This window comes from Pteropus alecto, unplaced genomic scaffold, assembly GCF_000325575.1.
Source record: "Pteropus alecto unplaced genomic scaffold, ASM32557v1 scaffold396, whole genome shotgun sequence".
Lineage (NCBI taxonomy): Eukaryota > Metazoa > Chordata > Mammalia > Chiroptera > Pteropodidae > Pteropus > Pteropus alecto.
In genome coordinates, this window is record NW_006438082.1 from 884,590 (window position 1) to 898,688 (window position 14,099).

A 14,099-nucleotide genomic window follows, 5' to 3' on the forward strand; every position below is an offset into this window, starting at 1 on the left:
TAATTTATTCTAATTTATTAACTTCTGCCCGCCCTGTCTGAGAAGGGAGCACTCCTCCCTCCATGGCTGCTGGTGAGGCCTGGGGCTGTGGAGCAGCTCCTCTGGCCAGCTGGGTAGCCTGGGAGGGGAGAGGGCTTGGGTGTGGCCCCGTTGGAGAATGATCTTGCCCTTTTGTTTTCTTGTTTTTGTTTGTGCCCTCTGGTACTTGCTGAGAGAAAAAAATGTGAGCAAAGCAGAAGGAGGTGGGAAAATGGCTCCAGACCCTGTGTGCCCCGCCCCATGCCTTTCCCTTAGTGGTGGGAAACCCTTATCTTGAAAAGTGAATGTGTGCCCTTCCCCAACCTCTAGTGTATTTCACAGAAAACAAAAGCTCCCAATAAAACCGTGTTGAAACCTGAGCCCACATCTTTAGCTTTCTTCTCCAGAAGCTGGGCCCTGGGTGGAGTTTTGGTTTCCTGGGCTATCATGCTATCCGTGTCTGAGTCAGACTGGTTAAGCTTGGCTATTGATGGCTGTAAAAGGGTCACTTTCTTCATCAGGGAAATACAGAGTTCCTGAACCGAAAGGGCCTATACAGAGGAAACGAGTCACATCGACTTGCCCAGGGCCACCCAATGATTTAGTGCTGGCACCAGGACTGCAACCTTTGGGGGTCAACGTGAAGGAACTAGGGAGAGGGGTCTTGCCTGGTGTGGGGGATGAAGTGGAGGGAGCTGGGCCTCTGCCTCCAGGTCAAGGAGGACTCTGAGGGGACCCAGGCCCAGCCTCACGGTCTGAGGAAACGGGGACTGTGGCTCGGTCTTGGATGAGGGTCAAACCTGTGGAAACAGGAAACTAAGGAGGCCTCAGCCTGGGAGGCAGCAAGGGGAGAGGGGTGTCTGGCCTTGGGCCGGGTCGACATCAAGGAAGTGGAGGGCTCAGAAGCCCAGCCTTGGAGTCAAGAGGAGGCAGTAGGAGTAGGGACCCAGCCTTGGTCCTGGAGTTAACGGGGAATCAAAGGATTGGGCACGAGGGGGTCGGAATACGGCGGACTGCGAGCAGAGGGGCCCCCAGGCCAGTGCCCAGCGGCACGCAGGGGCGGGGCTGTCTGTGGGGGCGGGGCAGCAGGCGGTCACGTGGCTAGCGCGGAGCGGGGCTGGGCGCCCGCGCGTCTCCTAGCGGCTGACGTCACTGTGCGGGCGTCTGCTGACTCCACGGACCGCGGCGTCGCAGCTGCTGAGTCTCAGCCGGGTTGTTGTTGCTGTTACCTCTGCTGCCGCCGCGGCTGCCACCGCCATGGCTCAGTACAAGGGTGCCGCGAGCGAGGCGGGCCGCGCCATGCACCTGATGAAGAAGCGGGAGAAGCACCGCGAGCAAATGGAGCAGATGAAGCAGCGGATCGCCGAGGTGCGAACCAGGCCGGGGAGCCTGGAAACATGCGCGCTGCCCACTGCCCCGACCCCCTGGGGCCCTGCGCGTCCCCGGGCGGCAGGCGTAGAGCACCGGCAGCGAGCCGGGGCAGAACCCTTGCTCCCTGACCTCCAGCAAGAGGCAGAAACGAGCCGGCGAGTCTGATCATCTTTAAAATGGGCTCAGAAGGCTGTGCCGAGCTAGCTCGCGACAAGCCTCCCGCTGGAGGGAGCCACAATCAGTGGTTTTAACGGTCGGTCCCATTGGAGCGCCCCTCGCGGGCACAAAGCATCCTGGCTTTGGCCCCTCAGCCCTGAGAGCGAGGTCTCTGCCCAGAGCCAATCGATACTGGGAAGGCCAAGCCCCTCAGGTCTCGGCCAATCACCTGGCAGCTGAGGCTCACTCCAGAGCCCTTTATGCTGCAACAAAAGCGTGCGCGAGCATCAGAGGTGCTAGTGGTTCGTAAAGGGCTTTAGCGAGTGGCGATGGGCAGTCAGGTAGGAAGGAGTCCTCCGCCTGGGCCTTTGCGGGAGACTCTGGAGGAGCGTGGACTCAGAGCGCGAGGGGAGAGCAGGTACTGTGGCAGCCAGGCCTAAAGAAGTGGCCCCAGTTCATGCTTTCCCGGCCCTGCCATCCCAGTGCCCACTCTCTCGCCAGCCAGAGGTACATTTCTCAGCTGGCCATCTCTGGAGGCCGCTGGCCAGAGGGGGACCTATTGGGATGGGGCTGGGCTGGAGTAAGGAGGTCTCACGAGAAGCTTAGTAACATCTGGAGCAGGGAGGGAGCGACTTTGCTCAGTGAGGGACTAGGCCTCCTGGCCACTCTTCACTCTCTCCTGTCACCCCTTGGTTTGGGTCTCCAGAGCTTCAGCTTAAAGGCTGGGTATGAAAAATGTCAAAGGCCGGCAGAGCCCATGACTCCAGACCGCTGGGGGAGCTCTGGTCCCCATCGGGAGGCATGGAGGGGCCAGAGCAGTTCAGAGGTCACAAGGAAACGACCCCATTCGGCTCCCTCAGCACTGAAAGAGCCCCTCGCAGCCCTTGTGGAACCTTCCATCAACTAAGGAGAGGGGACATGTTTTTCCCAAGATTGCGTAGTGAGGCCTGGGGCAGATCTGGACTAGGACCCAGGCCCAGGTCCCCACTTCCATGGTGGGGTCATGGGTTATGGGTGGCCCTCACTGCTTCTCTCCCTCCCCGACAGGAGAACATAATGAAATCCAACATCGACAAGAAGTTCTCTGCTCACTACGACGCCGTGGAGGCGGAGCTCAAGTCCAGTACCGTGGGTGAGCAAAGCGCCTGCCACCCTGTCCTGGACCCAGACATCTGTTGCTTTGCTGGCTCCAGGCTGACCGACCCTTAACCCCATGTCTCCTTGCCTCACAGGACTTGTGACCCTGAATGATATGAAGGCCAAACAGGAGGCACTGGTGAAGGAGCGGGAGAAGCAGCTGGCCAAGAAGGAGCAGTCGAAGGAGCTGCAGCTGTGGGTCCTCCCATCCCCACCCGCAGCCCTCCCCTTGAGACGTAGCTAGTGCTTTGGGTCAGATCAGGCTGTTCCTGAACCTCGAATGGGAAATCTTTGTGTCGTAATGAGAACCCTGCCCGTGAGCTTGAAGTGACCCAGGGCAGTAGGACTCTTCAGGGTCTGTACCACGTGGGCCCCATGCTGAGCACACAGGTGGCTGTGGGTCAGGGAAGAGGTCACGGGGTGGGGACATGGTACATGATGGCTGTCCGTACCTTGGCAGGAAGCTGGAGAAGCTGCGAGAGAAGGAGCGCAAGAAGGAGGCCAAGCGAAAGATCTCCAGCCTGTCCTTCACCCTGGAGGAAGAAGAGGAGGCAGGCGAGGAAGAGGAGGAGATGGCTATGTATGAGGAGGAACTGGACAGGGAAGGTGAGGGCAGGCTTGGGGCACCAGGGAGGGGCCCTGCCTGCAGCCCTCTGTCCCGGGTTTCTGGCTCTAGAGTGAACATCCACCACCCAACCTTGATTGCCCACTGTGCTCGTGGTCCCCAACCTCACACGTCGGGGCAGGAGAGGAAGACCAAGTCTGCAGTGCGTGCAAAGCTGAGTTGGGGTGGGGGTTCGCCTTCAGTGGCAGAGTGAGTCAGAGCCAGGCGTACATCCCCTGGGCAGGGGTGTGGGGTCTTTGGTGCGAGAGCCTGCCAGGGCGAGCTGCTGTGTGTGCCATGAAGGATGGACCGAGGAGGGGAGAGGATGGTCTAGACCAGGCTGGCCGGTAGAACTTTCCGTGATGATGGACGTGTACGTGTCTGTGCTTCCAGGTGGCCATTGAGCATGTGGCTCCTGACTGGGGCACGAGGTTGTTAAATTCGGTTTGATTGATTTCTGTGTAAATCGACACAGCCACAGAAATTCAGTGCCTACTAATTGGACAGTGCAGTTCTCAGCCAAGGGAACGAGGGGTCAGAGGGACAAATTGGGAAGGCTGGGGAGCAAGGACAAAGCCAACATGGGGACTCCGTGTGTTATGCCCATGCCCCAGGCTGGGCCAGGGCTGAGGCAGACTGACAAGCAGGGCACTGTCCCTGTCATCAGAGTCACACAGGTTAGCATGCACCCCGCCAGGGCCTGGGCCAGGCCAGGGCCCAGGGAAAGTGTCCCACAGGGGTCAGTTGAGTTGGGCCTTCAGAATGCGGATATTTCATTAGCGGCCAGAGACACGGGTGGGGAAAGACGTGGAGTCGATTGCTGAGAGCAGTCGATGCAGAAGTGGAGCGGCAGGAGTAGACACATTTGAGGACTGGGAGGGCGCGGTGGCAGGCCTGGGCTGCTTTAGAAAGCCTGATGGCCAAGGAATGGTGCTGGATGGTGCTGCTTGGTGTGGCGACAGGCTGGGTGTGATGGCTTTGAGGGGAGTGGCTGATGCGGTCAGGAGGAAGCCTGTGAGCGTCCTGGGGTTTTCTGTGTTCTAGGGGCCATAGTAAAACATGTGAAAAGAAACAGGTGCGGTCAATTTCAGTACTATTTGGTAGTAAGTGTTTAGTGGTGACACGTTACATAAGCTATGCTTCTGTGTGGCAGGGGCCACCATTTTGGACAGCACAGATCTGGGGGAAGGCCGTGTGTCACTGGGGCTTCGTGGGGGCTTCCCTCACCCCAGAGGCTTTGTTCCAGGGGCCTGGTGACATGGTGCTGGCGTAGGATTTTTTTAAAGCCCTCTGGGTGACTCTGATGTGCAGCCAGCCTCTGGACCCCCCAGCCCTGGAGCAGGAGGCTGGAATGCAGGCTTATCTCCTGGTCCACAGTTCCCAAAGGGTGCTTCAGGGTCCCTGGGGGTCTCCGAGACCCTTTTGGAGGGTAGGCAAGGTCAAGAACATTTTTGTAATCATACAAAGACATCTTTGGCTTTTTGCATTCTGGTTCTTTCATGAGTGTGCAATGGAGTTTTCCAGGAGCCACGTGACATGTGATGACATGTCCAACAGCTAACAGAGTGCTCGCTTTTCTGTCCTGAAGTCTTCGGTGTTTCTCAGGCTTACTTTCTAATTTGGCGAATGTCGGTGGCCACAGTCCCCTAGACAAGAGCTCGCTGGGGTCCTTGGCAACGTGTCAGAGTGTTCACAGGTGCCGACTCCGGCAAGTTGAAAAGCCACCGTTCTAGTTCATCCATGTCCTCATTGGAGAAACCTCGGCCCAGAGTCCAGGATGCTGGCAAGGCTGGCTGTCCTCTTCTCCCTGCTGGCTCTGGTCTCAGTAGTCATGGGACTTTGGGCTTCAGATTCCTCGTGGGAGAAAGAAACAGCATGCCCCTTTAGGATTAGAGACATCAGACATGTAACTGTGCCGAGCACAGCTCCTGGCACAGGGGATCATCCCCCGAGCACCCGCCCCTCTGCAGGTGCCCTGTCTCTCCAGCGCAAAGGAGCCTTTACCCCCTCAGGCGCTAGAACTGATGCCTTAAGTCCTCCGAGGTACTCCAGGTCACGGCCGCTGGGAGAAGAACGCAGTGCTCGGTCTCCTGTCCAGCTACTGGCCGTGGAGACCAAGGTGAAGGCGTTTGGCAAGGGCGCCTTTTAGGTCACCATAAGTACTGAGAAGAAGACGGTGCCGGCCACTGTGGCTGAGAGCAGAGGGCAGTGTGTCCCAGCCAGGATGGTCCAGGAGGCCTCTGAAGAGATGGCGTTTGAGCTGAGGTCTGAGCGACAAAGGTCCGGGGTGTCCTGCGGGCAGGGGCCATCGTGCCACTGACTCTTACATTTCCTCTGGCTTCAGAGATCACCACGAAGAAGAGGAAGTTGGGGAAGAACCCAGATGTGGACACAAGCTTTCTGCCTGACCGAGACCGCGAGGTATAGGCAGCCTGACCCTGGCTCTGATCTTGGCAGAGGCTTTTGCTCAGGGAGCAGCGCCCTGCATGTCCCCTGAGTACCTTGGGCCTCCCTCCTGTACCTGTCTCCTGTCCTAGGAGGAGGAGAATCGGCTCCGGGAAGAGCTGCGGCAAGAATGGGAAGCCAAGCAGGAGAAGATCAAGAGTGAGCGCTCGCCAAGTGGGACCGCATGGCCCGCCTGGGGTGCTGGGACAGCGGGTGGCTGGGGCTGGGCGCTTGCGGTGGGGGAGGGACACCTGGTTCTGGAGGCTACGTGACACTTTGCTTTGTAGGCGAGGAGATTGAAATCACCTTCAGTTACTGGGATGGCTCTGGGCACCGGCGGACAGTCAAGGTGGGCAGCGGGGGCGGGGGGCTGCACCCCACTCCCAGTGCCCCTCGGATTCAGGGAGGAAGAGCTTTAATCCAAACTTGGGAAGCCCGCAGGCCCCTTCATGTGGGTGGCCCCTGGGAGGAGCAAGGAAGAGGATCCAGCCACCTGTGGGATAGCGAGGGCTCTGGGGACCCTAGCAGGGGCCTCCAGGCCTTCCCGAGAGCCCATCACCATCTCCCCCTCCCAACTCCGTGGTGACCTGGTTGCCGGCTCCTGGACCCACTCGCGCAGATGAAGAAAGGCAACACGATGCAGCAGTTCCTGCAGAAGGCGCTCGAGATCCTGCGCAAAGACTTCAGTGAGCTCAGGTGGGTGTGCGTGCGCGTGCGTGCGCGTGGAGGAGTGCGTGCGCGTGCGTGCGGAGTGTGTGCACGTGCGCACGCGCGTGCATGTGCATCTGGAGCCTGCAGTCCTGACCCTGATACCAGTGGTTGCTGCTGCCTGTGACGCGCGTATCAGGATGACTCCTCCCTGGATAGGAAGGCGGCGTGCTGCCACTGCGTTCCCAACAAGAGGGCCAGGGTCCTTTCTCCATCCCTGTCACCATACACAGCTCAGGCGGGAGCGTCGGTCTTAGCTCTTTTACCCAGAGGTGGAGGACGGTGGGCGCTGGTGCCGGGCTCACCGACCCTAGCAGCCGGCCTCAAAGCGTTTGGGGCTGCTGCCAGCTCCGGCGCCCGTCTCCTTGGCTGGCTGCTTCCTCATCCTTCCTCGCCCTCCTGCCTTTCTCAGGTCAGCAGGGGTGGAGCAGCTCATGTACATCAAAGAGGACCTAATCATACCCCACGTGAGTCTCCTCTCTCCCCGAAGCCCTGGGCAGGGTGGCAGTGGGAGGCGCGGTAGGCTTTGGTGTGCCTGGGGACTTCTCGGGACAGTCTCCGCTCCACGCTGGGTCTTTGGCTCGGGCTGGGGTGGGGCGCCATGTGCGGAGCTAGGCCTGTGTCCAGCCTGCGGGCCGGCGGGCGGGCGGGCGGGTGGGAGAGACCGAGATGGGTCATCAGCCATGGCTTTTCCGTCCCTGGCTCTAGCACCACAGCTTCTACGATTTCATCGTCACCAAGGCACGAGGGAAGAGTGGTGAGTGCGCCCGGCCCAGCAGCCCCCTTCCCCAGCGCCTTGGCAGCAGCCTGAGGGTGCAACGGCCGCCTCTCCCTTGCAGGGCCCCTCTTTAACTTCGACGTTCATGATGACGTGCGGCTGCTCAGTGACGCCACCGTGGAGAAGGACGAGGTACAGCGGGGCAGGGGTGCTGGGCCGCGAGAGGGAGGAGCATGGGGGGAAGGACAAGCGGAGAAGCCAGGCGCCCAGGCGGCCCTGAGCCACAAGGCCTGGCCCTCCTTCCTTAGTCACACGCGGGCAAGGTGGTGCTCAGGAGCTGGTACGAGAAGAACAAGCACATCTTCCCCGCCAGCCGCTGGGAGCCCTACGACCCCGAGAAGAAGTGGGACAAGTACACGGTGAGGAGGCCCCTCCGAGGGGGCCCTGGCTCTTGGCCGGGGGGTGGCAGCTGGCCTGGCCTGCTCGGGAACCACGGTCAACGGGCCGGCCCACCCTGCTCAGCTCGGCTTCCCGTCTCTGTCTCCTCGTCCTCACACTAGATCCGGTGAATGCAGAGGTGGAGCAGCCTCGGCTCCCCGGTTCCCACCAGCCTCCCCACCCCCTGGGCCTCCTGGACAACCGGTGCCCGGCTCCCCCTCCCGTGAAGTGACTGACCTACCCCTGCCCGTGATGTTGTCGTTCACTGCGTTTTTCTTTCAAGATAAAGAAATGCACATGTCAGAGTTGGAGTACCCGCAGCGTGTTTTGTTGTAAAAAAACCTTTTTTTTGAGATAAATAAAGTTCACCATTGTGGCCATTCAAAAATGTACAATTCATGGGTATTTAGTGCGTTCGTAATGTTCTGCAACCATCACCTCTAGTTCTAGAATATTTCCAGCTCCCTAGAAGGAGACCCCGTACCCATTAGCAGTCTCCCCGCCCCAGCCCCTGGCACCCCTTAGTCCGCTGTCTGGGTGCTCCTGTTCTGGAGCTTTCGCCTAAGTGGAGTCATACAGCATTTGTGGTCTTTGTGTCTGACAAGAAAGTGTGTTTGGGGAGCGTGGGAGGGAGTTGGGCAGGAATGTGTCTGGAGGGGGAAGGGGGGGCATTTGCAACCCAGGCCAGGCAGGCCCAGCTGGCCCTGCAGCCAGCCCATCCTCCCCAGGGCACCTACGTGGCATTGTGGTTCTTTACTGTGGGTGGGAGGGGCGTTCCGTTCCAGGCCTCCCTCCCAGCCCCTTGGGCTCTTTTGTCTCCTAGCTGCCCATTCCGTCCGGGACAAGGCTGTCCTGTGGCTCCCAGCCACCCCGCATCGCTGCCATAGCTGTGCAAACCCACCCTTGCCCTCCTTGCTCTGAGCCCTTCCCTGCGTCTCTTCCCAGTCGCGACACGGGAAGGCTGCTATGGATGCCCTGCTCGGACTGCCCTGGGGCTGGTCCCTGTCGCGGCCCCATGGGAGAATCTTGTTGGAGGCGGGTGCTCCCCAGTTCCCTTTGGATAAGCTGAGGCAGGCAGGCCTGGCTCCAGGAGGCTGAGGAAGGCAAACTGACCACTCCCGACTCCCGCCCTTCTTCTCCTTGCCTGAGGCCAGGCAGTGGGGACGGGACAACCCCTGGCTTGTGGGGAGCTTCCAGCTCTGAGTCTGGCCCCATCTCACTGGCAAATACATGGGCTTTGCTGGGTGCACAGGCTCTTGCGCCCTCCTCCTGTGAACAGGGCCCTGTGTCCCATTCAGCTATAACATGCTGGCAGCTAGGAGCTGTCGCTCAGGCTTCCAGGCCCTGGGTCTGGGACGGGGCCATCTGGGGTCACTTACAGGAGGGAGGAGGGTAGAGTAGGCTTTGAGGCACAGCAGGGAGGGGGTGGCCAGGCCTGACCCTAGGTCTGGACAAGTCTGGGGACCTCAATGGGATCTTTTGTTTGGCTCCGGGAACCCTGGCGAGGGGATCGTTTGGCCTTCTGCACCAACCCCCTCCTGCCTTCTTTGAGAAGACTCGAGAAGAGCAGGCTTCAGTGGAAAGGGAGCCCCTTTCAGCCAGCTCACCCAATGGCGGATGGTTTCTGAGGGAGCCACCCTCGGCCTCGCAGCTTCTGGAAAACAGGCTCCTTGAGGCCCGATCTTGGGTCCTGGCAGGGCAGGACCTGGCTTCTGGAAGCAGCCCTAAGTCCCTGGCAGGTTGGGCTGGGGCAGCGGAGAGCCTTTCAGAGTCAGGGTCAAGAGGTCAGGGGGACTGTCAAGGAAGGAGACCCACTTCCTTGTGGCCAGCGAAGACATGGAAAAGGATGCACCACGGTGGGGGAGCCTAAGGGAGGAGCCCCTTGTCCTAAGTAAGGACCATGGCGGCCGTCTGGAAGGCTTGCTGGAAGAGTATTGGTGGGGCAAACTTCTTGCAGTTGTACCACTGGGGGCATCCGGCCTTACTCCTGGAGGCCGGCACAGGCCGGAGCGGGGGACTGTGTAGCGCCAAGGGCTCTCTCCTTGGGACCTTGGATGCATATGAATGTGGAGCTCAGGGAAGGCACTGCGCAGCTGCAAAGAGACATGGGGAGCCGCTATCTGATGCTGTGGAATGACGTGAGGTCACCAAGGTCAGAGTGGTCACCAATATTTCTGGAGTCCGGTGTGCCAGAGGTGGGCTAGGTCCCGAAGACAAACTGCAGAGAGGAAGGCCAGCCCTAACTCGCTTGCCCAGGCTTCATTCATGAGGTGCGTGTGTGTGTCTGTGCGGGCGAGTGTATGTGGCTATAAACAACAAATAGGGAAACAAAAAATGAACAAGCACGGTGAAGAGGCCTTTCTGGCGTGGTGACGTGGAAGCTGACAAGAATGACAAGTCAGCCATTCCAAAACAAGGCAGGGGGTGTTCCAGGCGCAAAGACACTGGTGGGCACGTTGGAGGCGAGCGGGACTAGAACAGAGGGGAGGGGGAGGAGAAGGAGAGGCAGGCGGCAAAGGTCACGGCGTAGACGAGCGGAAACGGGGGATACTGACCTTTTCTCATTCACTTTGAACTGTTCTGCAGAGGCCAGAAATTCTCCCTGCTCACACATCGGCACGAAAGGGGTGTGGACGTGGTGATGCCTCACCTCTCCCCAGCCCTCCCGGCCCAGTTTCCACATGCCCCCAACACACGTGTCACTTAATACATCCAAATATCCTACATGCCTATAGCACCTGCCGTTCCTAGGCGGTCTCCCATCCAAGTTCTAACCAGGCCCGACCCTGCTTAGCTTCCCAGATCAGACATCGGGCTTGTTCAGGGTGGCATGGCCATAGACCATGGACCGTGGCTCCACCGGGGCGCGAACCCAGGACCTTCTGCGTGTAAAGCAGATGTGCTCACCGCTACGCTATGGAGCCACGTCCAAGCCTCCACATCTTTGTTAAAGCAGCATGATTTCACTCTCTAGAGCCTGTCCCACTTTGCAGCCCCCCAGCAGGTGGGCATTCTGGCTCTCCCGAGCCTCACCCACAGGGTACTGTCACTCCCCACCAGGGGACATATGCAACCTGAGATGGGACAAGTGATCTCTCTGCGTGAGTTTTAGTTTTTGATTTAAATTTTTTTTTCAAATGAGGAAAAATGCATATAACATAATAACTATTAACCATTTTAAAAATGTACATTTTGGTGGCATTTCGTACATTCACAATGTTGTACAACCATCCCCTCTGTCGAATTCCAGACATTTTCATTATTTCAAAAGGAGACTTTGGTAAAAAAAAAAAAAAAAAAAGAGAGAAACTCCATGCCCGTTAAGCAGTATCTCCTTGTTCCTCCTCTCCCAGTCCCTGGCGGCCACTAATCTAATTTCTGCCTGTATGGATTTGCCTGTTCTGGAAGTTTCACATAAATAGAATCATACAATTAAAGAAGATCTACATAGATGGAAAGACAGTCCATGTTCATGGATTGGAAGATAATATTGTCGGGGTGACTATGGCCATGTGACAAATTAATGAAAACTCAGAGGCTTGAAACAACATTCATTTATTACCTGATTGTTTCCATAGGTCAGAATTCTGGGTATGACGGAACTGTGTCCTCTGCTCAGGGTCTCACAAGGCTGCAGTCGAGGGTGGCTGGGCTGCCTTCTCTTCTGAGGCTCAGGGTCCTCTCCCAAGCTCGCCATGATTCTTGGTAGAATTCAGTTCCTAGTGACTGTAGGACTGAGGTCCTTGTTCTCTTGTTGGCTTTTTTTTTTTTCAATTTTACCGTATACGATTTTTTAAAAATTTTTTGTGGTGACATTGATTAATGAAATCTAATAAGTTTCAGACGTACTCTTTAACAGTAAGGCATATATATATATTTACACTGTGTGTTCACTTCCCATAGATTTCTTTCTGTCACCACATATTTGATCCCCTTTATCTCATCTACCTACCCCCCTCTTCCCCACCCCCTACCCTCTGGTAACCGCTAGTCTATTGTCCATGTTCATGAGTCTCTGTCCTGTTCATTTGTTGCTTTTAGGTTTATATCCCACATATAAGTGATATCAGATGATTTTCAACTTTTTCTGTCTGGCTTATTTCCCTTAGCATGATTATCTCGAGGTATATTCATGTCACAAATGGCAGTATTTCATCTCTTCTTATGGCCGAGTAATATTCCATTGTATATATGTACCACAGCTTCTTTAGCCAACCATCTATCGTAGGACACTTCGGTTGCTTCCATGTCCTGGCCACTGTGAATAATGCTGCTATGAACATCGGTGTGCAAATATCTTTTCAGATATGAGTTTTCAAGTCTTTGGGGTAAAAATGCCCAGTAGAGGGATTGCTGGATCATATGGCAGATCAATTCGTAGTTTTTTTGAGGAAGCTCCATGCTGTTTTCCATAGTGGCTGTACCAATTTGCAGTCCCACCAGCAGTGTATGAGTGTTTTTTTTTTTCTCCGCATCCTCTGTTATTATTACTTGTTATTATTATCTTGTTATTACTTGTTCTGTTAATTATAGCTATTCTAACAGGTGTGAGATGATATCTCATTGTGATTTTGATTTGCATTTCCCTAATAGCATCTTTTCATGTATTTGTTGGACATTCGTACGTCCTCTCGTTGGCTATTGGCTGGGATGCTTTCATCTCCCAGAGGCCACCTGAGGTTCCTTGCCACCTTGTCCCCTCCATAGCCCCTCTCATGCCTCAATTCTCTCCTTTCGGGAAGGTCTCAGTCTCCATTAAGGGTTCATCTGAATAGATCAGGCCCACCCAGATAAGCTCCGCTTTGATGAACTCGAAGTCAGCTGGTTAGTCACCAAACCATGGGAGTGATGTCTCCTCATGTACAAAGCTTCTGCTCTTCCTCAGGGGGAGGGGATTGTATAGGTTCATATGCTAGGTGGCGGGAACTTTGAGGCCATCTTAGAATTCTGCCCCCAAATGACAACTCTCCCTAAAGTGATCTATGAATTCTATGTAATCCCTACCCCAAATCCTAGCATGCTTTTCCATAGAAATTGACAGGCTGACCCTCAAATTATTTAGAAATTATATGGAAGGACCTAGAATACCCAAAACGATTTTGAAAAAGAACAGAGTTGAAGGGATCACATTACCCGATGTGAAAATTTACTATGAAGCCACAGTAATGGAAGCAGCGAACTATAGATGTAAGGATAGATAGGCATATAGGTGGATGGCACAGATTTAGGAGTCCAGATATAAATCCTCATGTTTACGTGTCTAAGAAATACTGCAGGAGCAGTCAGATATCTGAATGGAAAAAGTAAACTTTAATCCCGATGCTATGGATTGAATTGTGTGCCCTAGAAAGAAATGTCCACATCCTCTCCCCTAGTACCTGTGAATGGGACCTGATGCAGAGGCCAGGTCTTTGCATATGTAATCCAGTTAAGATGAGGCTATACTGGAGGAGGGTAGGCCCTAAATCCAATACGATTGGTGTCCTTCTAAGAAGAGAGGAGACAGATGGACAGACACAGGGAGAATGCCACGTGACAACAGAGGCTGGAGTGCTGCATCAACAAGCCAAGGAATGTGAGGCTTGCTGGCCACCAGAAGCTGGAAGAGACGTGGAAGGACCCTCTCCTAGGCTTGGAGGGAGCGTGGCCCCGCCACCGCCTCCATGGTAGTCAGTGGCCTCCAGCACCGGGAGAGGATAAATATCTGTTGTTTTAGCCACTCGGATTTTTTTGGAACTTTGTTACGGTAGCCAGAGGAAACTCACACATCTTATTTAAACCATACAGAAAAATGAACTTGACATGGGTCGTAGACCTAAAAGTAAAAGCTAAACCAAAAAACAAAACAAAACAAAACAAAACATATAAATAAGACATGGGAGAAAGTCTTTGTGACCTTGGACGAGGCAACGTTTTCTTGGACAGGGTACAGAAAACATTAATCATAAAAGGAAAACTTCATAAATTGGACTTTATCAAAACTCTAAACTTTTGCCCTTTAAAAGATACTATTATGAAAATGCAAAGAAAAGCCACTGGCTCAGAGAAAAGAAAAATATTTTTATGACAAAGGGCTTGTATCCAGAATATGCAATACATATATAAACTCCTGCAAGTCAATAAAAATGAGACAAACATCCTAATTTTTAAAAACAGGCAAAAGACTTGAATAGGCATGGCAAAAGACTACATAGCATGGCAATAGTGTATGAAAAGATGCACGCTGTCATCGTGGTGACATCGAGCAGACCGGCAGCCACCTGGAGCTGGGCGAAGGGGCATTGACTGTGAGGGAACGGGAGACGGGCCTCTGGGCTGATGGAAATGGTCCATATTTTGACCTAGGGCGGTTAAAAAGAGATATACACTTGTCAAATCCCATTGAACTGGCCTTTTCCCAAAGATGGCGCCGAAAGCGACGGAGGAAGCCCCGGCCCCTCTGAAAGCTGAAGCCAAAGCAAAGGCTTTGAAGGCAAAGAAGCAGAGCTGAAAGGCGTCCACGGC

General features: G+C 55.3%; 1 protein-coding gene across 1 annotated transcript; it reads left to right on the forward strand.

Annotated features, from left to right (window-relative positions):
* Nucleotides 1-1,169: 1,169 nt before the first annotated feature.
* FAM50A (family with sequence similarity 50 member A) lies at nucleotides 1,170-7,987 on the forward strand. Its single transcript, XM_006915308.3, has 13 exons — nucleotides 1,170-1,386; nucleotides 2,593-2,677; nucleotides 2,778-2,877; nucleotides 3,143-3,288; nucleotides 5,631-5,707; nucleotides 5,824-5,890; nucleotides 6,019-6,080; nucleotides 6,351-6,427; nucleotides 6,852-6,906; nucleotides 7,148-7,196; nucleotides 7,279-7,349; nucleotides 7,466-7,576; nucleotides 7,718-7,987. The coding sequence occupies exons 1-13, from the start codon at nucleotides 1,276-1,278 to the stop codon at nucleotides 7,724-7,726; spliced, it is 1,020 nt and encodes a 339-aa protein (XP_006915370.1). The 5' UTR covers nucleotides 1,170-1,275; the 3' UTR covers nucleotides 7,727-7,987.
* Nucleotides 7,988-14,099: the final 6,112 nt, after the last annotated feature.